This window comes from Esox lucius, chromosome 1 (assembly GCF_011004845.1).
Source record: "Esox lucius isolate fEsoLuc1 chromosome 1, fEsoLuc1.pri, whole genome shotgun sequence".
NCBI classification, from domain to species: Eukaryota; Metazoa; Chordata; class Actinopteri; order Esociformes; family Esocidae; genus Esox; species Esox lucius.
In genome coordinates this window covers 34,686,302-34,714,263 of record NC_047569.1, presented here as the reverse complement: position 1 = coordinate 34,714,263, position 27,962 = coordinate 34,686,302, and the positions used below count along the sequence as shown (strand labels likewise).

At 40.4% G+C, this 27,962-nt stretch overlaps 1 protein-coding gene across 5 annotated transcripts; it reads left to right on the top strand.

The window, feature by feature from the left end:
- The first annotated feature begins 1,114 nt into the window (after window positions 1-1,114).
- On the top strand, window positions 1,115-22,474 carry pde9al (phosphodiesterase 9A like). 5 transcript variants are annotated; one of them, XM_034296635.1, is made up of 19 exons: window positions 1,115-1,558; window positions 5,838-5,999; window positions 8,496-8,566; window positions 9,131-9,208; window positions 9,405-9,448; window positions 9,615-9,678; window positions 9,788-9,858; window positions 10,013-10,100; window positions 10,244-10,328; window positions 10,416-10,490; window positions 10,579-10,665; window positions 10,780-10,884; window positions 10,995-11,077; window positions 12,358-12,514; window positions 12,692-12,805; window positions 13,903-14,007; window positions 14,271-14,399; window positions 14,563-14,658; window positions 22,226-22,473. In XM_034296635.1, exons 2-19 carry the CDS (start codon window positions 5,931-5,933, stop codon window positions 22,283-22,285), a joined length of 1,581 nt encoding a protein of 526 aa, XP_034152526.1. In that variant the 5' UTR covers window positions 1,115-1,558; window positions 5,838-5,930; the 3' UTR covers window positions 22,286-22,473. The 5 variants fall into 5 exon arrangements, with proteins under 5 accessions (XP_034152526.1, XP_019899006.2, XP_019899037.2 ...); XM_020043447.3 differs by lacking the exon at window positions 1,115-1,558 and having other exon boundaries at window positions 5,653-5,999; XM_020043478.2 differs by lacking the exon at window positions 1,115-1,558 and having other exon boundaries at window positions 5,653-5,999; window positions 9,615-9,669; window positions 22,226-22,472.
- Window positions 22,475-27,962: the final 5,488 nt, after the last annotated feature.

Here is a 27,962-nt window from a genome sequence, read left to right as displayed (position 1 = left end):
AACCTGGTGGATTTCTGGTTTCCTCTCCTAGCTGACGCTCTGCTGAGTTTGAGAAAAGCAGAACAAATATTAAGTTCTGCTTTTCTGATGTATCAAATACTTGTGTCATGCAATAAAATGCAAATTAATTACTTAAAAATCATAAAATGTGATTTTCCGGATTTTTGTTTTAGATTCCATCACTCACAGTTGAAGAGTACCTATGATAAAAATTACAGACCTGTACATGCTTTGTAAGTGGGAAAAACTGCAAAATCTGCAGTGTATCAAATACTTGTTCTCCCCACTGTAGTTTTTAGTATCTTTATTAGGGTGTAGTTATTATGTTGTCCATTACATCAAATGTTTTGCTACTTGTTTTTAGCATTTCTATTGGTACATTGCTGTGAGGTTAGTATTGCATAAAGGTTTTATTCACATTGACAATTTATTTTCTATTGTTACTCCTCAAAATCTGTACATTATTCCAAGCTTTTGGCCGCCAGTGTCCTTTTGACAACTTTATATTCTTGTATTGCTGTGTGGGAACCTACAAGCAAGCATTTCCACTTTAAATGTAACTATTTGCACTATGTTTAATTACATTGCTGTTTTTAGTAATGTGTCCCAATATTTATTAGATTTGAATTAATATTCGTACCACATTTTCTTGTAATCCTGTTAAATTGTTTGTATACAAATAAGAATGTTCTGTTGCTGCATGGCTGTGAGGGTACAGACAAGTATTTTCTTGTCAAACTTGTTTACACTACTTTGACAATTCAACATCTGTTTATTTGTACACATTCATTGTGAAATACTGTATTTTTTGCACTTAAAAAAGAAAAGCATTTCACTGGTATACATAAACATGGGGGGGTAGGGAAAAGTACTGGGGGATAAGGGGGGGGGGTTGTGAAATATCCAAATGTCTTTACTGGTGGACACTCGTTAAAAGTCAAGGTCTGGAATCATTGGCAGTCACAATCTGTCCTACACTGATATGTTAATACCTCACAGCAGGGGGTGGGGTTTTAATAACGGTGAGGTTTGTGAGTTGCGATACGTCCTAATGTGGTGGGTGTTTCCTTAAAAGTAGGGACAAGTAGAAGAATGTCCCCCATGATGGAGCTGTTGCCAGTCAGGATTCTAACTGTTCTTGACTGTCGATAGTTCCTTTGCGGTTCCTCTTCGTGAAAAGTCGCAACATAAACCGGCTTTGGAGTGTTGAGTAATTAAAGACTAGTTCTCACGACTGGCCTGCAATTGGCAACATTTGTGAGAGGTGTCAAGATAACTAGGACTACGAAACGGGTATTTGGTGCAGTGCTAGATACAGCACCTTAAGATGGACGCACTTAGTGTGACAAAAATAAAATAATATGTTGCAAATACATAAAATGGACTCTCCTCCAAGTGTGTTGGTTTCAGCTGACTTCCCGGGTGAATTAGCAGTGTAACAGGAAGCACAACTGCCTAGCGGGTGCGCATCCACATTTTCCAGAGCCGGCTGAGCTACGCGGCGACGAGGCAAGGTCACGATCATGAGTCGTGCACCATGGACATGTTTTCTTTGCATGTAAGTGCTGCCAAGTTTCCAGGTAACTTCCTAAGTATGTGATATCAGAGTGTGTGACAGTCGGTGCATCATCTTGACTCCATAAGATATGGTGGTCAAATTTCGAACTATTTCTGTTTGGACCTTGCCTGTGTGTTGTAAGATGTGGCATGCGTCAGCTGCCTTTGAGTGGCGGAAAACGATTTGTTTCCACATTTCAGGAGCGTGCCATGCAAGTCCATCTGTGTCCAGCAGGGCCTGCACAAGCTCCACTGCTTGTTTATTAAGAAGCAACGCAACAGCCTGACATGAGCTAACCAAAGCTTCAAAAATTCTGCTCGATGACGTCATCGACAATGACATTGTCTATGTTATTTCTGAAACTGTCTAATTCAAATGTACGTATGATATCGTAGTCTAAAAATACAAGGGTGAAATAGTCCATGAGCAGGACGAGTGATAACATAACAGGCGTTATTCTAAAATCTAAAATCAATAATGTGTTTGATTCAAATTGAGTTGACTATAGTGTAAAGCCCACAGACATGCAGGTTGAGCTTGAGTAGTGGTTTAAGGACTTTCAGAGATTTAGATGAAGATTTTGGCCCAACCTCAAGCACTGTACTTCAGAACCTCACACAGCAGAATGGCATAGGCGTGTGATCCGCGGCTCCTTAAAGCCCGGAAAACACCATAACAACTGTATAACACATACAGTAAATTTACAGGTGTCTTTTGAGCTTGGTATGTAACAGATGAGACAATTACTGTAGCCCACTTGTTCTACGGAAGATTGACATATCAAGAACAATGCACAGTACAAGAACAGTACAGGTCTATTAGAAATGCAGCAGATGTCAAGAACATTCTAGAAGACTCTGGACCAGTCCACCAGAAACAAAGGTGTCTTCCTGCCCATGCAAAGGACCAATAAATAATGTCTGTATTCTTTCTTGCCCTCCCTGCATGACTACCTCCCTCACCCCTCAAGACATAGATTTTCTAATAACTGTCTCATGATTCTTTTAGTTTTTAAACAATGCTGTAACATCCACATCTGTTTTATTGTTGCTGTTTCACTAATGCCTCTGGTCTTTATATAAATGGCCCCTAGGCAAAAAAAATAATATAATATTTAAAGATGTACCATCTACAGGACACGGTGTGCTTGATGTAGTCGATAGCTGCATCCGAATAGGTAAATAAGGGTATTTCATCCTCCAGACTGATAACACAAAACATGAAGGTTGTGGGGAAAGAAGAAACAACATAAAAGGAGCTTCTGAACAGTTTTAAATATTCCTGAGCTGTATTGAGGTCCGAGCAATGGAGGAGGAGAGAGTAGGGTTAGAGAGAAGAGAAGAACGAGGGAGAGTGGAGGGAGGAGGCTGTCAGAGAGAAGAGCAGGGGGAGCAGAGAGATGAGAAGAAAGAGGGAGAGTGGAGGGAGGAGGCTGTTAGAGAGAAGAGCAGGGGGAGCAGAGAGATGAGAAGAAAGAGGGAGGAGTAAGTGAAAAACAGAGAGAGAGAGATTGATGCTCATGTTCCATCCTCATTATCAGGATGAAGTCTTCCCTCTCAGATCTTTTATCATGAAAATCCCACTGAGCGTTGCAAGCTGCTGCTTTTGTCCCTTTCAAATTACCTGATTATCCTAAAAGGTGTCATGCTCATTTCTTTCGAATTACATAAGCATTGGAGATGTATCTCTTTCTGATCCCAGCTCCATCATTTGGCCCAGGACCCATAGTGCGCTTGAGGCAGCTAGGCTGGAACCATATTCAAAGCGAAACGCAGACGAGTGGATCAGTTTGATGAAGTACAATTTCATGATAAATGGTCATTGATCAAGGGACCCATTCATAGTCTGTCCCTTTATTCCGAGCAATCGTTCAGCCTCTCTGACTCTCTTTCTCAGGTGATGTTGACAGTACTTCCTGAGCGCTGTGACTATGCCTCAGGGACTGGTCGGCCACAGCAACTCTATTTGCGCGGCTCGGTCTGGTGATGTGATGAGGATCCGCTCTGTGAGTGGCGTATCAGCTCCGTTAACTAATGTGGGAGAGGCTTAGCCGCAGTCCCCAGGGCAATGAATTATAGCAGCCATGTGGTTGGAACAGGCCCTCTCACACCTTATGTGAAGCTGCAACACACACACAAATACCCAGTTAGCACCACATGTTCTGAAAACCACGTTCTGAGGGCATTGTTGTCCTAGTGTTAAGTCACCAAGTTAAAACCTGGTTGCGTTTGATGTAATATTGATGATGTTCATTAATAGGTTTAACATTGGCAATCTTTTAAAATACATTAGTTAAGAGAATGTAAAGATACAGTTCTTTGGTTTGTGCACTAGGTTATGTGCAATACACATAATATTTCCTACAGGTTTGCTTACAGTTCTATTTAAAAGCCTTGGTCCACGGCGTCATAGCTGGTAATAAATGACAGGTTCGTTCCACGATTAAACCACTGAAAAAAGGGTTTGTATGCCCGACATTGTAATCAAAATAACATTTTATTTGTTGAAAGTGATGTTCAAAGTCTTATTGAAACACTCACTGACAGAATTATTCTTAAAAGATTTAATTGTACAATTTAAAAATGTTCACTTGTGGTTGTCAGAACAAAAAGCATGTCTTTGTTCCCCTCCCAAATCCAATGTAACACTAAAAACATACATTCCCATTACTTCTAGCTAGTTACACACAAACAGGAAATAGATTATGACAGAGGAGGTGAGTCTGAGACACTGTTGTTAAATAGTAGCCTACATTGTTTTATAAAAGGTGCCTTTGTAGGTCAGTGGGTCATAGTTGGTACATAGTCATCCAGGCAGGAGATAATTAAGAATATATACTTGATAATATACCCTGAGAAATTAAATGCACATGTATACCCAAAATAGAAATGTTTTACGTATTGTTATAGCAATGGCCAATTGACTGGTTCCCAGCTCGCACATTTGGAAGTTTCCAAATATTTGAACGTTTATTAAATTGGCCCTGATAACATTGTGATGGCCGCCTTATCATTACAAGCCTTAATGTTACTTAATGTTTGCAATCAATTTTGTATGAACAAGTCGCTCAGGATAGAAGTGTCAGCTAAGTGATAAAAATGCCATTGAAAATGTTGTTTTTTGGGTGCAGGGATACATTTTACACGGGTTCCATAAACATTTTACTGGAACTAAAGCTTTTTTATTGCACTTTTTTAATAACTTTCTAAAACTTTCATTACATCTTTTAATAACACTGCTTATTTCGAGTCAGGAGGGTGCTGGAAAGACTAGAAGATAATTTCAAGTTCTCTACTGCTGAGCTTGTCTGCCTTCACCATCTGTTATTCTCATTTTCAGCACACAGCAGAGGAGAGGGTGTATGTGAGGACCAGTAGCACTGCATTCACCTCCAAGGCTGTCTACTTTTAGTTTGATTGATTTGTAGCCACTAACTGTTCTATTAACACACAGTTCAGCACATATTGTCGTATATGTTGTATCATCTCAGCTCTATTATTACATTTAGTAATGTGGATTATGTTGAAACAAATATGAAATATATCCATTTAGCTTCAACATATATTTATATATGTAAGTTACTTTAGAATTGTTATCTCCAATGATTAGTCCAATGTTTGTACTGTAAACAAGGTATATGTAAAGGAACACTATATCGTTTCAAAGCCTGTTTTTAAAATGATGACGGTCAGCCATTGCATCCATAGCTGTCCACATATTTGTGTAGTTACATTTTCCTCAGTCTTTTAGCATAAACGTGGCACACTTTGTTCTTGTTTATAGCCACTCTCGCAAGCATTCATTTATTAAGACACTTAAATCATCCCAGGCGTACATAAATCCGATCACCTTGATAAATCAGACATACCGCACACACAAATAAGTGTGGAAGATTTACTTCAGTAAGCAACATCCTTACTGAAGTCATTATGTAGAAAGAGGAGGGTGGACTCACTGTAGTAACAGTTCCCTGGCAACGGACGAGAGTTCCAATTATCACCCAAGTCCTTCAGTGCCCCCCCCCCCCCACGCCCCCACCCAGGTCACCCGGTCTCCCCTTTGAATTAGAATTAGTAGTCAAGGGTCTTCTATACTCTAGGCATGCGAAAACATGTGGACGCTTGTCTGCTTTTGGACTGTAGATTAAATGAGTAAAATCGGGATAAATGTAGTTGATTGATTATTGTTCAGTCACAGTTCCAGTGTGCGCCTGTTGTTGTATTTCAGTGCTGCGGTCGTAGAATCTTTTTTTCCAAGGGCTCTGACGATTTCCATGCAGGCTCCGGGGGTTTTCTCTGCAGGAGGACGGGGGCTACAAACCTACTTCCTTCTGCATTAGAGAGAAAGAGAGAGAAGCACAGAAGGGGACAGCATGGGGTCCAGCTCCTCATCGTACGTCCCTAGAACCATCTATCTGGATGTGGACGGAAAAGTTCAAAAGGTAGGTCCTCCTGTATATCTTTTTTTGAAGTATAAAAACAAATACTTCCCGAGAACAATTGTCTCAGGATCACCAGCGTTTGAAACGCCAATAATTCCTCTCTAAGTATGTTTCAATGAGCTCCATCTCATTTCAGCAGACTGCATCCAGGAAATGAGATCCACAGACAGATTGACCACATCTGCCTGTTTTAGCGGAGATGTCTTCCAGGCTAGACTCTAAATCAGGCTAGACTCTAAATCATATCATTTAGAGCAGAGGTCTCAAACCGGTTCCACGGAGGGCCGAGTGTCTGCAGGTTTTTGCTCTCACCTTGTACTTAACTGACTAATTAGGTCACTCATTGGTTTGTTTCTACCCCCACCTGGTTGTTTAGGTCTGAACTGGGAACCAATTTAAAGGAAAACCCAAAAACCTGCAGACACATGGCCCTCCGTGGAACCGGTTTGAGACCTCTGATTTAGAGTATTATCATAGATGGCATCCAAATTACCTAGTATGATCACATCATCTCAACAAGCCTAAAATAAGGCTTGGTGGGGACTTCTATATGGATCGACTGACCAAACCAAAAGGATACTAGAGCTCATTTCAACTCCCAAGGTGACTGAAGATACTGACAAAGTGGGTTAATTATTACTCCACAATTTGTGTTGGTTACCACACATCTAACCTTGTGCAGTAGTCATTGGATGTCTCTTGTTGCCATCAGCTGTGTTCATCAGGGGTACATCACTCTGTTAAAGACTGTGTGGGCAAATGGTTTCTCAACATAAAATTGCAAAGAGTTTGGGGATCTCATCTATCGTACATAACATCATTAACAGATTCAGAGAATCCGGAGAATTCTATATATGCAAGGGACAAGGCTGAAAACTAAAATTGGCTTGCCTGATCTTCTGGCCCTCTGGTGGCACTGCATTAAAACAGACATGATCCTGTAGTGGATATCACTGCATGGGCCCAGGAACACTTTCAAAAACCTTTGTCTGTGAACTCAGTATGTTGCTGCATCCACAAATGCAAGTCAAAACTCCACCATGCAAAGAAGAAACTGTATATAAACAAGATCCAGAAATGCTGTCGCCTTCTCTGGCCCCGAGCTCATTTAAGATGGACTGAAGCGAAGTGGAAAACTGTGGTCTGACGAGACCATCTGGCTTCTTAGCAGCACACAGTTCAAAAGCCAGCATCCATGATGGTATGGGGGTGCATTAGTGCACATGGAATGGGTGACTTGCACATATGTGAAGGCACCATTAATGCTGAACAATATATACAGGTTTTGGAGCAACATATGCTTCCATCCACACTACGTCTTTTTCAGGGAAGGCCTTGCTTATTTCAGCAAGACAATGCAAAACCACATTCTGAGCATATTACAACAGCTTGGCTCCGTAGTAAAAGAGTCTGGGTGCTAAACTAACCTGCCAGGACTCCAGACCTGTCACCCATTGTAAACATTTGGCACATTATGAAACGAAAAATATGACAAAGGAGAACCTGAACTGTTAAGCACTATGTCAAGCAAGAATAGGAAAAATGTCCTTCAGTTTCAGATTGGCATCACCTTTGCTCATGATATTGTGACTCCATTCAGGGATAGACATTTTCATTGGCCTTAGACCAGTTAATCCACTTACAAATACATCTACCCACTTGTGTTTCTTTGGTACACAGACTAATCTATTACTACAATTTCTGCTTTGATTTTGGATTCATAGGGCCAGGCACTTTGGAAATCCAGAATACTTATAAAGGGACAAAGCCCTCTCTGTTCTTATGGAGGCATATAGTGGGTCAGGTCGGACCTGAAAGTCACACCTAACCTCTATGACATCTGTGCTGTTATAGAATCTCAGAACACAGAATGCACAATTGATAAAAATTGCTTTGATACGACATGGGATGATATCACCACTCACTGGGCTGATGGCCCACTTTTTTGACTCTTCTATGTTGTTATGGTGACCAACTGTTTAAGACAGGGATATTTGAAATCTGGGGTCCGACTAAAACATATTTAGGGGCCCAACAGTTGCCCTTGCTCAGACAGCTTATGAAACATAACATGAACTGTGATAAAATGTGCGGAATTAGCAGAAATACCCTTAGTTGCAATTGAGCAGCTTGTGTGCATGTGGCTTTCAAGAGCTTGTGAAAATATATTTGGTAGTGGGGGTCCTCACCCATTAAACCAAACCCCTGATTTAAAACATTGGTCTGGTCCCTGGCCACACATTTCCAACTGCATTCCTTTGTGGTTTAGTGCTCAACGCTCCAAGTCATAGTACACAGGACTCACTTGGAGAAGATCTCAGTGTGACATCCCTTGAATAGAAAAATAACATTTTAAAACAATACACGTGTTTCCTTCCCCTACCCTTTGTAAAGCCAGTGTTGTCGTTCTCACCAGTGCCAGAGAGCTTATGGTTTTCATGTGGCTGTACGTAAGGAGACACAGATGACTTTCACAGTGCATCTGCCGTCTTTCAGGTGGTTTTCAGTCGGCACTGCAGCCCGTGTGACATCAAGGAGCTTCTTTGTTCGTCATCCAACATCCCCAGGTCAGTGACATTTCAGCTGCAGCCGTCTCCTCCTTTCATCAGTGGATAAGTATGCAGCGAACTTGTTACAGGGCAAACCCTTTGTTGTGTTTTTATACAAACGGTCGGCAATGCCTCCAATGGCACTTCCTGAATTATACATTATTTAGGGTCGTAAACCCTAGTAAACCAGAAACCAGAGCTTAGTTTGTGATTTCAAGCATGTCAGGAAGACACCTACTCTAGGACATGTTCCAAACGACTCCCTATTTACAATATATTCCACTGCATTTCCATTGCTTCTGACAAGCAGCTGATCTACAGTGAACTGCATAAGAATATTGACGGTGACACATTCATTGTTTACAGCACTATGGATCTTGAAATGATACTGCACTCTAGTCTGTTTTGTCCTGAGAGTCTACACTTTAACCCCATTTTCAAAGTATTGGAATACAGAGCCCCCCCCCAAAAAAAGAAATGACACTGTTTAAATAGTTTCAGAGCTTGGTGTACACTGAGAATAGGGTTCCGTCTTGTATGCGTTCTCATGGGTTCATTCCTTGTCTTGCTCCCCCTCCACAGGAATACTGCAATAATGCTGGTTGATCCTGAAGGGGCCCTTGTCTCTATAGACCCAACCATGCCCACCAACAGCCCACAGTGAGACTCATAACAGTCCTTGCCAAATAGCTGTGACAACTGCTGTTGATCTTAGTCACTGACATTCCTGACGTTTGTTCATCCTGAAGTACACATCCTTTGTACTAAGTGTAAAAATAGACACATATTGTTGTTTTGCGATTTGGACATGAACCTGATGAATGATGCCGGAATGTCACTGGTTTGTTTTTCACAGCTCTTTGTACAAAGTGATTTCTTTGGCCACCAGCCAGCTAGAAGGTGAAGTACCAGCATGCTATTTCATCTCACTGTTTAATTAGTTCTTACTCAGATCACACAAGCAAAGCTAGCAACTTAAAATATAAAAGAATGTAGAAACAACGGTGTTACCAAACTGTTCTTCATATTTACAGGCGCGATTTAATGTGTTTGTTTGCACCCACAGAGAAAGAAGACATGTTTCAAAACATATTATCTCATGTGGCAGAGCAGTTCAGCAGGTCATTTGGGTATTTATGTCGCACTGCGGACAGAAACATTCTGCTTAAGTTCTTCCTCTCCAATGAAACACCTATGTGCCACAAAAGCTTTTTAAAACCATTGAACTTACTTTTGCAGGGCTTTCCAAATCAATGAACTGAAAATTGAGGTGACCAACAGACTGTCCATGTTGGAGAAAAGAGTGCAGTGTAGGTGCTTTTTCATGTGTGTGTGTGTTTCTGTGTGTTTGTGCGTGCCACGTGTGTGTCTGTGTTTTGGTTTGTCTGTGTTCATGGATTTTGTTTCAGTATTGCTGTTTTACCCAAATCCGACACTATACTAACTGTCCGGTTCCTGTAACAGTAGAGGGCCTGAAGGTTGTTGAACTTGAGAAGTGCAAGAACGACCTAAAGAAGCTACGAGATGAGATGACCTCCAGAGGTCTAGGAAAGTGAGATGACCTTTGACATAAACAAGATGACCTTTGCCTTAGATTTCCTAGGCTATTCTGTAGAATTACTTTACCGATGGTTTCAAATAAGTGAACTGTAGATTCTTGATACAAATATGATGTGTTTGCTCCAATCTAATCAGAGTCGGGATTTGCCCCTGCAAATACAACTTCTCAGACAACGGGATGAAGCTGTCTCCCAGAATTGACATTCCAAGTTATCCAAAGGTACGGAAATGGGGGATTCCAGTCACAGGGGCAAACTGACAGAAATTATCCTAGGACAGATGCTGGGATTGTTTTCCATCTCTACAGTATACCTTATCACAGGAGACCATTGAAGCACTGAAGAAGCCAACGTTTGACGTCTGGCATTGGGAACACAATGAGGTTAGCAATTCAATTGTCACCTTTTCAAGAGAAAGTCGTTGCCATATCTTCATGTAGTGTTTAACTGTGTTTTCGACGTGGGGTTTAGATGCTGAGTTGTTTGGAGTACATGTACCACGACCTGGGACTGGTGAATGAATTCAGCATGAACCCCATCACTCTAAAACGCTGGCTGGTAAAAGTCTAAATGTATATAGACAATTATCTGAATGAGTAAGTGATATGGAATGACTGAAATAACCAAAATACTATTTGAATGGTTTGATGGACAGCTATGTCTCTCTCGCAGCTGGGCATTCAGGAGAACTACCGCAGCAACCCGTTCCATAACTTCCGCCACTGTTTCTGTGTCAGTCAGATGATGTACGGTATGATTAATCTGTGTAACCTGCCGGTAAGGGACAACTCTGGCTAATAATATCCCTATCACATGAAAAACCTCTTGGCACTTGGTGCTAGAAATGTAAGAGTATACAAAGAAGATGCAGTGCTGTGTCTCCCCAGGAGAAAATGACTCTGACGGACATTGGCATTCTCATGACAGCTGCAGTGTGCCACGACCTAGACCACCCTGGCTACAACAATACGTAAGCACCCAAAGGTTCCTACTCGGCACCTCAGTTCCCCATGCCCTATACTGTAACTAACTACATCTCTCAACAGGTCATGACATAAGACCCAACCAAGGTGTTCATTCATAAAGAAATGTTTTGAAAATCTTGAAATAGTCTAATGACAATCTTTCCTTTTACGTCAGATTAAAGACTAGAAGTTAATTCCTGTCTGTGTGACATGACCGGGCTAATAGCCTCTGGTCTCTAGGGATTATAGGCTGACCTGGGCCCGGTTTCCCAAAGCACTAAGATGATCGTAAGATGCACGTAATTGCCACGCAATACCATCAGAGAGTTTGCCGAAAGCATTGTTACTTAAGTGCCACGTTACATCGCTCGTTAATTAATGAGTGCACCGGACCACGTTAGTCCATCGTAAGAGGTACTTAACTATTTTTGTGAAAAAGTGCCTCCCTAAACATGCGAGGAGCGATCGCAGTTCATTGCAGGCAATAGAACGAAATAAAAGTAACAAAACAGTTTTGATTTAGAACAATTTATTTTGAAAAATTATATAACAAGTGCGTGAGTGGATGTCAATATAATTGAATGCAAATGATCAACTGAGGAAAAAGAAAAACGCATGTAAAACAAGAAATAATGAAGAAAAAGTGTTCAGAACGTTTACGAGTCTGAAACCCGCATTGTACTGGTACTGTCTTTGCTGGTGCCTCTACCTCGTCAAGAAAAACACTGATATATTCAGCTCTGAATGCTAGTTTTCTCTTGCGTTCCATTTTTATATCAAACAATTAGAATGGATTTACCCCACTGATTTATATTACCAGTTAGCCAATCATGTGTTGATTGTTATGACTTAAGTAACACATTCTATGGCTACCGGAGAAAAATTTGATGTCACGTGATCAATCTCCGGAGATATGCTTTTGATTGGCTAAAGTCCACCCCATGGTTGAATACAACCGTTTCGTCCATCCAACATTTCACTACTTCTTCGAGTTTTGCATTTTCTTGTTGATGCATAAATATCATTCCATTCCAAACCACAAAAATTGCCTAATTCTATTCCAAACGGCAGTAACGTGGCTCTTACGATGCACTTTATAAAGAGCGACGTACGTGGTGGTTCGGGAAATAGGCGTAGGTCCCTGGTAACAATGTCCATCTTAAGGCTACATGCCACGTTATCTGGAAACCGGGCCCTGGTCAGGTCATGCAGTCTTGGAAGAATCCTGCTCTAAGGTAGAAATAAAAGGGGATTAAATTCCACTGAGATTCATTTTGTTGGTCAGGTACCAGATCAACGCGCGCACGGAGCTGGCCGTGCGCTACAACGACATCTCCCCCCTGGAGAACCACCACTGCGCTGTGGCGTTCCAGATCCTCTCCATGCCTGAGTGCAACATCTTTGCCAATGTTGAGCCAGAGGCCTTCAAGCAGATCAGACAGGTAGACGCCTGGCTGTGTACCAACATGGCAAGGGCTTGTGCAGTGGTTTACTTCTGATCCATGTACTTATGGCCCCTACGGGCACGAGGGCTACCTTTTTGCATTTCCTCCTCTCCGACAATCTAATGTGTGGGACAGGAACATAGATACATTGGATGATTCCATCTGCTTTCACAGGCCATCATCATCCTGATCTTGGCCACAGATATGGCACGGCACGGAGAAATACTAGAATCCTTCAAGCAGAAATTGGACAACTTTGACTTCACCAATGAGGAGCATGTGACATGCGTAAGTACTGACAACAGCCTATGTACACTGTAGATCCAGAGGTGCCCAGTGAGCTGACATGCTCCTCTGTTCATGAATGACCCCTAACTGAGTGAACAACACAAAGTAAGAGCGCTGCTCAGTAAATAAAAAGATAGTTGAGTTTAGGAAGGGACCAGTGACATACAGGAATGCAATCAGCTCATGGTCAAACATAACCTCTATTCAAAATTCATCATTGGGCAATGGATTTCAATGGAATGTTTATTTTAGCTAGCAGTCCCTCTTTAGTCTAAACGAAGCAGCCAAGGCTACTGGTTGCATTGAAGAGCAGTTATGTTTCTTATATTTACACAGGAGGCCCAATTCCTATCCAGCAATATTGACCAGCAGCCAATCAGATCAGCTACTTTACCCAAATTAGTTTGCCCGAGATCCATTCTAAGCGCAGCCAGAGTAGCCTGTAATTTAAGTAAATTCAGGCCATTCCAGAACCTCCCTTCCTTCTCTAGATCCTGTTGGCTTTGAGATATTGCTCATATCCATCTGCCCGAGCCAGCAGGGCATCATTATCCACGCTGTTCAGTCTACAATCACAACAACACTACATGATAGAACAATAACATTTCTGACACTAGCAGACCCAGACCTCATCGCACCTCATCGCATCTGACAATAATTCTTCTGACTAAAAGCATTGGGGCACGTGTTATGTAAAGTCACCCAGCCTGTGTGATCCTTTACACACGTCATTCTTTGCAGTCTAATTTGTACCAGACTCATTTCAGTGATATCATGTTGCCCAAGTGGACCTTTGTTTGGTTCATGGGATTGGACTAAGTGAAACTCGATGAGTAGTGCTGCAGTGTTTCCACAGCCTAAGCCGCTGCCCCTGGAGAACTTAGTGTTCTTCTGCAGCGCTGGTTCAAATCCAACCTGCTGCTCTTTCAGCAAAAAAAACCCCAACTCTTCTCTATCTTTTGCCACATTCCTGCCCATTAAAGCATGAAAACAAATTAAAAACATGTCGTACTGGCTAGCTGATGATAAACGCTATGAATACGTTCACAAAATGCATGGTGAGGAGGTCTGTTCATTCCTTCTCCATATTTGTGCAGCTGAAGATGGTTTTAATCAAATGCTGTGACATATCCAACGAGGTTAGGCCTACAGAGGTGGCTGAGCCTTGGGTGGACTGTCTTCTAGAGGAGTATTTCATGCAGGTAATCTCAATCAAATGTAATAATTTACAATAGTTATTAAGTCTTATGATAATAAAAAAAAAAAACTCTGGCTATTTGTTGGGATTGTCCAGTGTAGAGCTCTGTGATTACTCTTGAACAATGCAGAAGTTTTAGTTGGAAGTGGTGTGAAACGTTAGAAGTTTCGTCCATCACAGGGCTTCATTAGGAGTGTGTTGATAGGGAATGATGTCATCATAGAGTGGAGTGACATCCACGCAGTGCTTTTTCTCTGGAATGGATAGAGTGACCGGGAGAAGACTGAGGGGCTGCCGGTGGCTCCGTTCATGGACAGAGACAAAGTGACCAAGCCCACTGCCCAGATTGGATTCATCAAGTTTGTCCTCATTCCAATGTTTGAGACAGTCATGAAGGTAGGTGTGTGTGTGTGTGTGTGTGTGTGTGTGTCTGAACTCTAAAGAACTGTTACTATAAAAGAGTGGCATTGTGTCTGAATTCCTACAACCACACTCACCCAGGGTGAATACCTACCCCGATCCTGACCAACCCCCACCCCTACGTCCATGTGTATTCTAGCTCTTCCCCCAGATTGAGGAGATCATGGTGCAGCCTCTGAGAGACTCCAGAGATCACTACGAGGAGCTGAAGCAGATTGATGATGCCATGACAGAGGTAGGATATCTGTTTAAAGACACCTTGAGGGCACTGGCCTTTGGGTTGATGTCAATTCCGGTTTAATTCCGGTAAATTCAGAACCGGTAATTCCGGTAATTCCACAATTTTCTAATTCAAAAACATTGAAGACCACAAATGTTAGTTTCTCATCGCCCACGTTTAACCAGAGTATTTGTAGCAAGCATGTGGGATAATGTGTCGAGCCAGTTGCTAACAAGAAAGTGTCTTTTGTTCAATGAGGTTCAGAAGAAAGGAGGAAAAATAAAATCTTTGTCCTGTAGTGTTAGACCTGAGGGCTGCATATCTTCTGACTCTCTTCAGGCTGCACAGCTCCAGTGAAATGGCTGCAGTAGAAGTCTTCTTATCTTTTTTTTTTTTTTTATAACTACAGCCGCACAATATTTTAATCGATTTGAATTTGCTATAAAATAATAATGATTGTATGAACAAAAGGGAAAACTGCTGAACATCCTGAATTTTACATTTTACCAAAGCAGCATCAAGACACTAGCACCAGAAGGTTCTTAGTTCTATGGTATCCCCCTCCGGTTAGCACTAATACTCTGCGTCATGGTCCTTGGGAGTGAGGGCATTCACCTTGGACATCAAAAACAAATCTGGTGAATTTTATAGGCCTGCAGGCAGTGGAAAAATTGTGAAAACATTGTGCTACGTATAGTGTCTACATTACATCAATGTGTGGGGAAATATTACTTTCCTCTGTAATTTGATTCTGCATCTCGTTCGAGGCAGATGTTTCGCCAATTCCAATTTTGTCCTGTGATATTTTGACCTGTGATATTATATTGCTCTTTAGCACGACCTTGGCAATACATGCTACAATCAGCTGTCTTGAATACATAAAGACCTTGTTGTTTACTTCAACACCCCAAAGTGGTCAATTAAAATTATGTAAAATTTATGGAATGAGATCCCTAGAAACTAAATTGTTCACTCCTATTCTCCGAGGCGAGCACATGATATGCAATCCCAGCGCTGTGCGTTCTGCCCAACACCCAGAACATAGTAGTAGGCAACTAAATAGCGTATTTGTAACAATATTTTTTTAACGTACCTATTTCTATAGAATCCAGATGTACTTTGTTTTCCTTTTAGGGCTCCGGTACTCATTTCATGCTCCAGAAATTCAAAAAGTAATGAACTCACCGTTTCTTTGATGCATGGCATTGGGTTGTCCTGAACTGCATCCTTCAAGACAACATGGAGGCTAAAGACGCTCCTCAACCAACCTTAGACTACATACAATTCTCGGTGCAATTCCATTGTTTTGTGAATTTCTATGAAACAAGGACTCTGGTTCAGTGTCCACACGTGAATAGTAGGAAATGTAGAGCACTTTGTGTATTTTGTATTTTATTCAAAGTTGTACTATAATTTCTACAAGCTAATTGTCATTATTTTCTAATTCATTTAGATTAGCTGCACTTGTTGATGTTATCTAATATATTGAATGCCAACTAAGTTGTCCAATTACAACCCCATTTCCTAAAAGTTGGGACGCTGCGTACAATAAAAAAAAAAAAAGAATATGCAAATCATTTAAACCCTATACTCAATAGAAAATATTACAAAGACAACGTCACATGTTGAAACTGAGACATTTTATTGTCTCTTGAAAAATACAGCTCTGGAAGAAATGAAGAGACCACTGCAAAATTATCAGTTTCTCTGGTTTTACTATTCATAGGTACAGTGGATATAAAAAGTCTACACACCCCAGTGAAAATGCCAGGTTTTTGTGATGTAAAAGAATGAGACAAATTATGTTCAAAACTTTTTCCACTTTTAATGTGACCTATAATGTGAACAATTCAATTGAAAAACAAACTGAAATCTTCGAGGGGGAAAAATGAAAAATAAAAACCTTACAATAACCTGGTTGCATAAGTGTGCAGACCCTCTTATAACTGGGGGTGTGGCTGTGTTCAGAATTAACCAATCACATTCAAACTCATGTTAAATAGAAGTCATTACACGCTTGCCATTCTTTAAAGTGACTTTGATTAATCACAAATAAAGTTCAGCTGTTCTAGGAGGATTTTCCTGACATTTTCTTAGTTGCATCTCAGATCAAAAGCCACGGTCCGCAGAGAGCTTCCAAAGCATCAGAGGGATCTCATTGTTGAAAGATATCAGTCAGAAGAAGGGTACAAAATTATTTCCAAAGCATTAGATATACCACAGAACACAGTGAAGACAGTCATCATCAAGTGGAGAAAATATGGCACAACAGAGACATTACCAAGAACTGGACGTCCCTCCAAAAGAACGTGGGAAAATGTGTTATGGTCTGATGAAACCAAGGTTGAACTTTTTGGCCATAATTCCGAAAGGTATGTTTGGCGCAAAGACAACACTGCAAATCACCCAAAGAACACCATACCCACAGTGAAGCATGGTGGAGGCAGCATCATGCTTTGGGGCTGTTTTTCTTCTGCTGGAACCGGGGCCTTAGTCAATGTGGAGGGAATTATGAAAAGTTCCAAATACCAAGCAATTTTGGCACAAAACCTTCAGGCGTTCGTTAGAAAGCTGAAGATGAGGAGGAAGTTCACCTTTCAGCACGACAATGATCCAAAGCACGCATCCAAATCCACAAAAGCATGGCTTCACCAGAAGAAGATGAACGTTTTGGAATGGCCCAGCCAGAGCCCAGACCTGAATCCAATTGAGGGGTGGGGTGATCTGAACAGGGCTGTGCACAGGAAATGTCGTTGCAATCTGACAGATTTGCTCGCTTTTGCAAAGAAAAAGGGCAAATATTGCCACGTCAAGATGCTAATAGACATTCTAATAGACTGAGCGCTGTAATAAAATCAAAAGGTGCTTCGACAAAGTATTAGTTTAAGGGTGTGCACACTTATGCAACCAGGTTATGCAACCATTTTTTATTTTCCCCCCTTAAATATTTCAGTTTGTTTTTCAATTGAATTGTTCACGTTATAGGTCACATTAAAGGTGGAAAAAGTTCTGACGTGATTTATCTTTGTGTCCTTTTACATCACAAGAACCTGGCATTTTAAGAGAGGTGTGTAGACTTTATATCCACTATATGTGTTTGAGTAAAATGAACAGTTTTGTTTTATTCTATAAACTACTGACAACGTTACTCCCAAATTCCAAATAAAAATATTGTCATTTAGAGTATGTATTTGTAGAAAATAACAAGGGGTCAAAATTACCAAAAAGATATGCATTGTTTTTAGACTCAAATCTAATTCATATTCATTTTTCAACAACAAAATACTGATGTCTTAACTTAAGAAAAGTTCAGAAATCAATATTTGGTGGAATAACCCTGATTTTTAATCACAGCTTTCATGCATCTTGACATGCTCTCCACTAGTCAGTCACATTGCTGTTGGGTGACTTTATGCCACTCCTGGCACAAAGATTCAAGTAGCTTGGCTTTGTTTGATGGCTTGTGACCATCCATCTTCCTCTTGATCAAATTCCAGAGGCTTTCAATGGTGTTCAGGTCTGGAGATTGGGCTTGAAAAATACAACAAGGGAGGCCCCTGAATTGTTGAGCAACTGAAATTTTATATCAAGTAAGAATGAGAAAACATTTCACTTTCAGAACTTCAGCAATTGTTCTCCTCTGTTCCCAAACGCTTACAGATTATTGTTAAAAGAAAAGGTGATGCAACACATTGGTAAACATGCCCCTGTCCCAGCTTTTTTGAAAAGGGTTGCCGGCATCAAATTCAAAATGGGCATGTATTTTTATAAAACAATTACATTTCTCAGTTTCAACATTTGATATGTTGTCTTTTTACCAAATATAAGTATAAATTATTTTCACATGATTGTATTCTAACTTTATTTGCATTTTACACAGCGTACCAACTTTTTTGGAAATGGGATTGTAATATAACAACTAAGTCAAACTGTCCTCTCATGCATTTAATTCATTTTTATGAATTTATATGTTGTGCTCTCTTTAATAGTAAAATAAATTCTAATGACAAAATATGTATATTGATTGCAAAATTGTTCAATTACAATTGAAAATGTGATACTTGCATTGTATTTCCTTTTCAATAGTAAACTGTGGTAAATAAATATATTAAGGCAAATTTAAACGGAATATGTCAATAGTCTGTTTATTGCTCTCACCCCACTGTGAGTGTGCCCTGAAAAAAGACATACCACTGGTTGGGGCAAGGTCACCAAGCACACCAGACTGTCCTATTGCCCACCCCACACGATCCCATTAAGGACAGCACACGCTTACGCTTGGATTTCCTGCTCATTGTCATTTATGATTTTCAGACCAAGGTATAGCGTCATGCCTTGAAGGGGTATGTGTTGAAACAGGACTAGTTTGCCTGTTTTGATGCCCCCCCCAAAGCTCCCCCATTCTCATAAGTTCCCCTCCACAAAACAGGTGGGTGGTATTCAACAGGTAGATTTCCTTTTGACTGTTTTATTTTATAATCTCTTCATTACTACTTCCACATTTCCCAGACTCATAATATAGGTCACACTCTTTAGTACATACATTAGTGTTATTGGGTGATAAAGTCTACTGCATCAAACACATACATACTGTGTCAACATTGCCTGTAATGTTGCCTGTAATTGTTACAGGTCTGCTGTCAACCTATAATGTTTGTTGCAGGTCTGCTTGTCAACCTGTAATGTTTGTTGCAAGTCTGCTGTCAGGCCGTAATGTTTGTTTGCAGGTCTGCTGTCAACCTGTAATGTTTGTTTGCAGGTCTGCTGTCAACCTGTAATGTTTGTTGCAAGTCTGCTGTCAACCTGTAATGTTTGTTTGCAGGTCTGCTGTCAACCTGTAATGTTTGTTGCAAGTCTGCTGTCAGGCCGTAATGTTTGTTTGCAGGTCTGCTGTCAACCTGTAATGTTTGTTGCAGGTCTGCTGTCAACCTGTAATGTTTGTTGCAGGTCTGCTGTGAACCTGTAATGTTTGTTTGCAGGTCTGCTGCTAGCCTGTAATGTTAGTAGCAGGTCTGCTGTTACCCATACGGAAATCTAATATATGACTATTTACATTAAAAGATATTTTAAAATACATGATCATATATGTTAATTACATATTTAAATCTGACATATATAAAACATCCAGTTCTTGTGTATTTTGACATATAGGTACAGGTAAATTTTTACAACATACAGGTGCTGGTCATAAAATTAGAATATCATCAAAAAGTTGATTTATTTCAGTAATTCCATTCAAAAAGCGAAACATGTATAATGTATACATTCATTCCACACAGACTGATATATTTCAAGTGTTTATTTCTTTTAATTTTGATGATTATAACTGACTAATGAAAACCCCAAATTCAGTATCTCAGAAAATTTGAATATTGTCAAAAGGTTCAATACTGAAGACACCTGGTGCCACACTCAAATCAGCTAATTAACCCAAAACACCTGAAAAGGCCTTTAAATGGTCTCTCAGTCTAGTTCTGTAGGCTACACAATCATGGGGAAGACGGCTGACTTTACAGCTGTCCAAAAGACGACCATTGACACCTTGCACAAGGAGGGCAAGACACAAAAGGTCAAAGCTAAAGAGGCTGGCTGTTCACAGAGCTCTGTGTCCAAGCATATTAATAGAGAGGCGAAGGGAAGGAAAAGATGTGGTAGAAAAAAGTGTACAAGCAATAGGGATAACCGCACCCTGGAGAGGATTGTGAAACAAAACCCATTCAAAAATGTGGGGGAGATTCACAAAGAGTGGACTGCAACTGGAGTCAGTGCTTCAAGAACCACCACGCACAGACGTATGCAAGACATGGGTTTCAGCTGTATTGTGAAGAGGAACTTTTTGACCAGCACCTATAAGGAGCATACATATATTACCATATTTCAGATTTCCTTTGGGGTAACCTCTAATATTTGTTAGAAGTGTGCTTTTAACCTCTTATGTTTGTAGCAGGTCTCCTGCTCGCCTCTAATGTTAGTTTCTGTTCTGCTGTTAACCTCTATTGTTTGTTGCAGGTCTGTTGCTAGCTTCTATTGTTTGTTCTCCTTTCATTTTCATTTGTCATAAATGCCCCTCAAATATGTTTTAAATGTTGATAGTGATAAAACTGGATAAAGATATCTAACGTTTAGAATGTATGATTCAGAAATTGTTTTCCTTTCAGAACATTAAGAAAGCGTTATATATGCAATAATTGGTAACCCTATACACCTCCTAAAAATATATTTTACTCACATAACATGAAGACAGTATTGAGGCAGTTACCTGTAAACAACAATGTATATCACCTTTATGATTCTTTCAGTATCTAATGTTTATAAGACGTTTTATTTGATATAATTTGAGACCAGAATCTCTTGACTCAAAGTATGGTCAGATAACTGTTAACTCCAAGCAGGTAGTTCCCATTGATCTAGAGTTTGTCTCTTTGTATTTATATTGTATAAGGCTGTTGTCGGTGTTGGAAGAAGTTAATAAGACTGCATGAGTCTTAAGAGATAATGGGGGAGAAAGAATGGCTACTCTTAAACACACACTACATCATGGGACCTCCTTTTCTACCCAGAAGATTTTTCTCTAAACAAAGCCAAAGGCTACCTCCATTTTAAGGTATTAGCTCCTGCTTCTTTGAGTTGGTTTACAAACCGAATACTGCCCCCTGGAGATTTTGGGGGGGTTGAAGCGGAATGGGAGGCAAATAATCACCCCATTCAAATGGCCCAGCCCTTCTAACAACAAACTGTTCTAAATAGGTGATCTGACTTTGTCTAAAAGTCACCACAGCCTGTTTTAGAAATATCCCAAATCACAGTCTAATTGAGATTCTGGGGCAGGTTGTTCTGAGAGTTGAAATGGCCTGTCTGGTAAAATTAGCCAGAATTGGTTCCCACTGTTATTTTGTCTTCTTAACCAAGGATTATCACCTTGATAAATGAAAATGTGATCTTTAAATGCATATATAGCTATACTTTGTGATTTACTGCCACCAGTAATGTTTGCTGACAAATAAAATTAATTAGCTGAACCCCCCTGGTGACCTGGATTCTGATCCTCTATCTGATTTTAACTACTTAAAAATTCTTAAATAGCCCCTGGTCAAGATTAAACAACACTAAAGCTACTTATTTATGGTGAGTCTGTATTGTTTATGTGTATATATGTTCATATATATTAAAGTTCCAGAATGAAAGAGGTGTGAAATGGCTTCCCTAGCAACAGTAACTCAGGAGGGGACAAAATACCTCTCAGTAAAAAAGGATCAGTGGTAATCTGACACCAGTAGAAGCTCTGTACAGTCCGCTTTCATGGCTTATCTTGTTCTGCATTTGTTAGGGAAAGTGTGTTGAGATAAGTTCCTGGAATGTTCATCATAAGAGATTCAATCTGCCTTCACGTAATGGCTGAAATTCAGAGCAAAAGAAATGCATCAAGTTACATTCCTAGTCATAGCTTTTTTTTTTATACGTAACAATTATGTGGCAATTTGATTGGCAAACATTTTTTTTGTTCTAAATTGCAGATGTGCTTTTGTGGGAAAAAAGCTCAGCATCCCTCATCCTTGTTTCCTCTCTCCTTCACTCTCCCTAGACAAGACTATCCCCGGTCTGTTTTTCTGTGGGGTCAGAGGTTAGTGTGTGGGCTGGATGACAGCCCTGTTGCTTTAAACCCCTCCATCAGCAGCCAGGGGAATGTCTGCTGCAGCTGCAGGCCCTGTCATGACCCATGGACCCATGGACTTCACACCCGCATTCTCCCAACCTACAGAGCAGCGACATGGCAACTCACATGCCTGGTATATATCGACTTCTACTTCAGAGAAGATTGCATTCAAGATTACCCGTGTTTTATGTGTGGAGTGCTTGACTGTGTGTGACTTTACTTTACTACAATACAAAAAAAGCTAAAAAAAATTGCAAAAATGTTGAATGTTGTATGCCCACATTACTGAAAGTCGCTCTGTAATTGCGCGTCTGCTAAATTACTCAAATGGGAACTTATGTAAATGTAGTTCGACTAGTAAATTCATAACATCTTGCAGTAGGCTGTGGTAGCTTAATTCAGTTAAAATGCAGGTAGTGTTTTAAGTAGTTCAGTATCTTTTTTACTAAATAGGTGAACTCAGACCTGTATAATCATCACTTGAAACATACAGTTGATGTTGTGTTTGATGATGGTTTAAATGAGACATTCTTTTACCATATCACCCTAAAGTTTTCTGTAGTTGCAATTTATAGACTATGTATTTTCAGATTTACATATAATGAAATAGAAAGTAATGTATTTAAGTGAATTATAGGGTCAAAAAATAGTTATAGTTGAGTTTAAATAACTTCTGTGTATCTCTGGAGTCACTCCTTTAAATTGCTGACCAGGCAGACAGCCACGAAACAGTGCTTATCTGCGACTGTAAACCGACAAAGGCCATGTTTTTTATGAGACCGTGATACGTTCCATGGTAATTTTCTATTCTTGACAAATACACTAACACATTTCATTCCTATTGATTTCTGGGTAGGGGTTAAGGAAGCGTTCATGACAAGACACGTACATATAAAAGAAGCACACCCCTCTTCCTTTAAAGCTTGGAATAGACGCTTCAGGGCCATTATCTGGCCTAATAATGGCAGCATCAAAACGTGTTGAAATTTTACACTTTTACATGTTAGACTAAACAGGAGGACCTCACACATCTAAGACAGGACAAGTTATTTAACAAGGAAGCTTTTAACCATCGGATACCTTTACTGCATTGTGTATAGTTTTGTTTGAGTATGCCTTTTGTAACTTTGTGTTGTCTTGCACTGTTTTGCCTATATCCCATACAAGCCCTGAGAAGTACAGTTAAGCCCAAAAGTATTCATACCCATGCCAAACATTGAGCCATAGTGACATTTTATTTGACCAATAGGTTTCTTCTGGCTGGAAATGACATAAACCAGTGACAAAACACGGTAAGACATTTTGCTGGAGATACAAATGAATAACTGAACTATATATACAAAAAAAAAAAACATTCAGAGTTAAAAAAAGAAGGGACTGCAATTTAGTGGTGGCTTTTGGAAGCACAATATGACAGAATAAGTTCAGTGACCTCATGGGCATTTTCAATGATTATCAGAATTAGCGAGAAGAAAAAGGATGTGGATGACAGTCAATTTCTTTTTCATATTATTATTTTATAAATTCTAAACCTTTGTTATTCTGAACCCCTGTGGGTATCCAAATGTAATGTAAAACAGGCTACTATTTTATTTAAATATAAAACCAAAATATGTGCACTACATTTTTCAGGCAATTTCATATTATTACTCATGTACAGTGGGTAGAACAAGTTGCCGATTTTGCAGGTTTTCCTACTTACAAAGCATGTAGAGGTCTGTCATTTTTATCATAGGTACACTTCAACTGTGAGATGTGACACTGTATGATTTTTAAATAATTAATTAGCATTTTATTGCATGACATAAGTATTTGATCACCTACCAACCAGTAAGAATTCTGGCTCTCACAGACCTGTTAGTTTTTCTTTAAGAAGCCCTCCTGTTCTCTACTCATTACCTGTATTAACTGCACCTGTTTGAACTTGTTACCTGTATAAAAGACACCTGTCCACACATTCAATCAAACACTCCAACCTCTCCACGGTGGCCAAGACCAGATACCTGTGTAAGGACATCAGGGATAAAATTGTAAACCTGCACAAGCCTGGGATGGGATACAGAACAATAGGAAAGCAGCTCGGTGAGAACGCAACAACTGTTGGCGCAATTATTAGAAAATGGAAGAAGTTCAAGATGACGGTCAATCTCCCTCGGTCTGGGGCTCCATTCAAGATCTCATCTCGTGGGGCATCTATGATCATGAGGAAGGTGAGGGATCAGCCCAGAACCACACGGCAGGACCTGGTCAATGACCTGAAGAGAGCTGGGACTAATGATGAGACAAAAATAGACATTTTAAGTGTCTCATAAAATGTGTTTTCAATACATCCTTCGTGTAGCTGTGCGTTTTCAGAATCCCTGAATATAAAGCCCTTCCTTCTACTGTAAAGGATGACCATTTTAGAAGCCAAAATGTCAAGATAGTGACCGGCAGATATTAAAACCCTAGCTGTCAGAGGGTTGAGCTGTGCATAGCCTCAAACAGAGGGTCAAGCTGTGCATAGCCTCAAACAGAGGGTCAAGCATGTATAGTGTTTATATGACACATCTGTGTCTTTTAAATCGACTTCAAACTTCTCACACAATTTAAGGTCTTAAGTAGTCTACACTACTTAGAGAAAAAAGCTACATATGATCTTTGCCATGTGATATGTGTTTACCATTGGAAGACACACTCTCCTGGTAAATAGCAAACACTGTAAACATCTGGCATCCTCTGATTTCCTAGCGGACAAAGTGGCCTTATTATAAATGTACATCAAATTAAAATGAATATTAAAATGTATGCTGTTCAGTTTGATGTTGCATCTGTGTTCCTCTTCACGGTAGCAGTATGGGCTCTGAGGAGGGCTGAGAAGGATAGGCCGAGGGGTGGATGTTATCCGGGACGATGCAGGGTTGATGGTGGGAAGACGGGAGTGAGAGGTTGCTGGGTGGGTTGGCTGGGGGGTCTTCCTGGGTTGTTTGTATGTGTTCTTGCAGGAATAAAAATAAGAGCACATTGTTTATTTACTGTTTTCATTTTTGATGGATGGCTTTATGATAAATCATATTTTACACCATTGTATTGTGTCCGAATCTTACCCTTGAGAGCAGTTATTCGGCATTAACACTATTGCCTACAGTCTGTGTTTGATCAATAAGGCTGTATCTCAAAGGGAACATTCACATTTCCAAAAGAGCTCTGGTGACAATGGAGGCTAACTCCTCGAGTATACATTTCCTTCATACCAGCATTAACCATTGTTGTGTACACAATCTCCGATTGCATACCATCACACATGCTGGCCAAACATGTCTCAGTCCTGCTTGGTTCCATTTTGGTGACACTGTAGATGTTTTCACAAAATCGTGTTATTGCATACAAAGTTATTTTTCTTTTCCCCTTGACATCTTTCTTTAGTTAGTAAAAGGGAAGGAACCGATTGTAAATGGTTGTAATACTGGAAACTGAATGTTCTTGTCTAAACTTTTAGACTTGATTAAGGGTCTTATGTAACATAACTTGAAAAGGTTGCAGGACCATTCAGTGTGCCCACCTGTTTTTAAATAGAGATATTGAACCAGTCGATTACTGTCAGGAAGACACTCACGGTATTGAGAAAAACAACATCAAACAGTTCATATTGTGAGTTGATTTGGATGTCATGTAGTGAATGGTTATGCAATTCCATTTGTTTTCATTATTTGGCCCATAGCCGGAAAAACATTAGGGAATGGTTATTTCACTATTTCACTGCCTTTTAATGGCATATATATGGTATATTACCACAAAATATAACTACCCTCAAGCAGTTATAAATTTTTCACTTCAACGATATACATATACAGTACTTGCCTATAGTCATTCAGCTTGCTTTTGAAATATGTTAGACATACACTACCAGCAATAACAAGCGTCATCTTCAAAAGCATGCTGTCACACTCATCAACAACATCATGAAAACAAACGTTTTTTTTATGTCAGCTGCTGTAGATGGTTTAATTGTGATGGTTTAAGATTCTGCTTAATCCTGCTCAGAACCAAAAGTCAGGTTGCTGAAGAAATCAACCAGACAGATTTGTTTACTCTGTGATAATCTCATTCAGTCATCTTGATTGTGTGTTGGCAGAACATCAGCAACAGCACAGCGAATGTTGGCCCAGACAGCCGTTACCCTGTGCTCTTATCTGAATGAATAGCAGGACTGTAGTCAGCCGGGCCTAACTGCTGGCAACCATAATATACACCTTTCTTTCTGGGCTGTCTTGTCTTTATTATTCACCTCTCACTGGGATATCCTGTCTTTATTATACACCTCCCTCTCTGGGCTGTTCTGTGTCTATTAAACATATCTGTCTCTCTGGGCTATTCTGTCTCTGTTATACAATTATCTCTCTGGGATGTCCTGTCTCTATTAAACACATCACTTTCTCTGAACCAGATCATACTCTTTCACTCTACTCTCTCTCCCTCATACTCTCTTTGACCCAGGTCATATCTGTCTGTACTGTCACCAGCCATGACCACTGTCTCTGGGGACAATGAAAGGCCAGAGGGGTTTGGGGATCTACAGTGCAGTGGAGACTTATACAATCTCCTCATCTCTGAGTTCCTTGCAATTGTTTTTACATTATAACTACTGTTTCTGTGGAAATTCCCCCCCCCAAAAAACAACAGCACAAAAACGATGACAGAAAAACAGCACTCCTTGGCACGAGTTCAACACAACGAGCACAACACCACAAGCCCAACACAAACAAGCCCAACACAACGAGCCCAACACCACAAGCCCGACACCACGAGCCCAACACAACGAGCCCAACACCACAAGCCCAACACCACAAGCCCAACACCACGAGCCCAACACAACGAGCCAAACACCACGAGCCCAACACAGCGGTAACGTCTTCCAGATCAGTGGTCACTTCCTTTGTTAACGATTCCTTTGACCATTTCCTTGTCCACCACAAAACGCTGCTCATCCTGACATCCACAGCAGATGGGTCAGAGTTCACCGCCACCCTGGTGTAACGGGCAATAGCCGGTAGTTTGCCCGGAGACTCGCGGTGGACCCGGCCTGCATTGCAGCACTGTACTTCTTTTCCTCTGGTTAGGAAATGACTAGGTTCCGTGCATCAGACTTCACGTGCAACCCTCCTGTTGGCTGTTCGTTCAAGCCACACTATGAGCTGTAACTCAGAACTTTGGATGTCTGTGGATATAATCGTCGTGAGGACAGATGGATCAAGGGCTTTCTGATGTGTACACCCAAGTGTATGACAGGCTCTACTCGTTCTGTAATTATGAAGATGTAGACGGGAGCAGCCGAAGACAAAGTCTTCCTACGCACGGCTGAAATCTAAAGATAGACTGTCGGGAGGGGTACTAGCTGCTATTACCTTATAACAGCTTTGACCTCATATAATGGGGAGAGATAAATGATACCCTTCACTCGCCCTGTTTAAAGTGAGATAGTCTTTCATCTCGTGTTGGGGTCTGCCTGGAAAGATGTTCCCTGGGGTTTAATTCTCCACCCAGTGAGCCTGAACATGTTTGTTTATTGTAATAATTCTAAAGATTTTTATTTTTTTTGCTCTTTCTTAAACTTCGGGAATTTCCAAGGAATTGTTTTTAGGATTCCTTAAATTGGGTTATGTGTTGTGTGCGTTGAGGCGGGCGC

What these genes read in the sequence shown, in the direction of transcription:
- pde9al (XM_034296635.1), top strand. Translation starts at nt 5,931, where the DNA reads ATGGGGTCCAGCTCCTCATCGTACGTCCCTAGAACCATCTATCTGGAT. An exon ending in GGCCACCAGCCAGCTAGAAG is followed by an intron (nt 9,449 to 9,614) that starts GTGAAGTACCAG and finishes TTGCACCCACAG; the next exon opens with AGAAAGAAGACATGTTTCAA. An exon ending in ATGAGGAGCATGTGACATGC is followed by an intron (nt 12,806 to 13,902) that starts GTAAGTACTGAC and finishes ATATTTGTGCAG; the next exon opens with CTGAAGATGGTTTTAATCAA.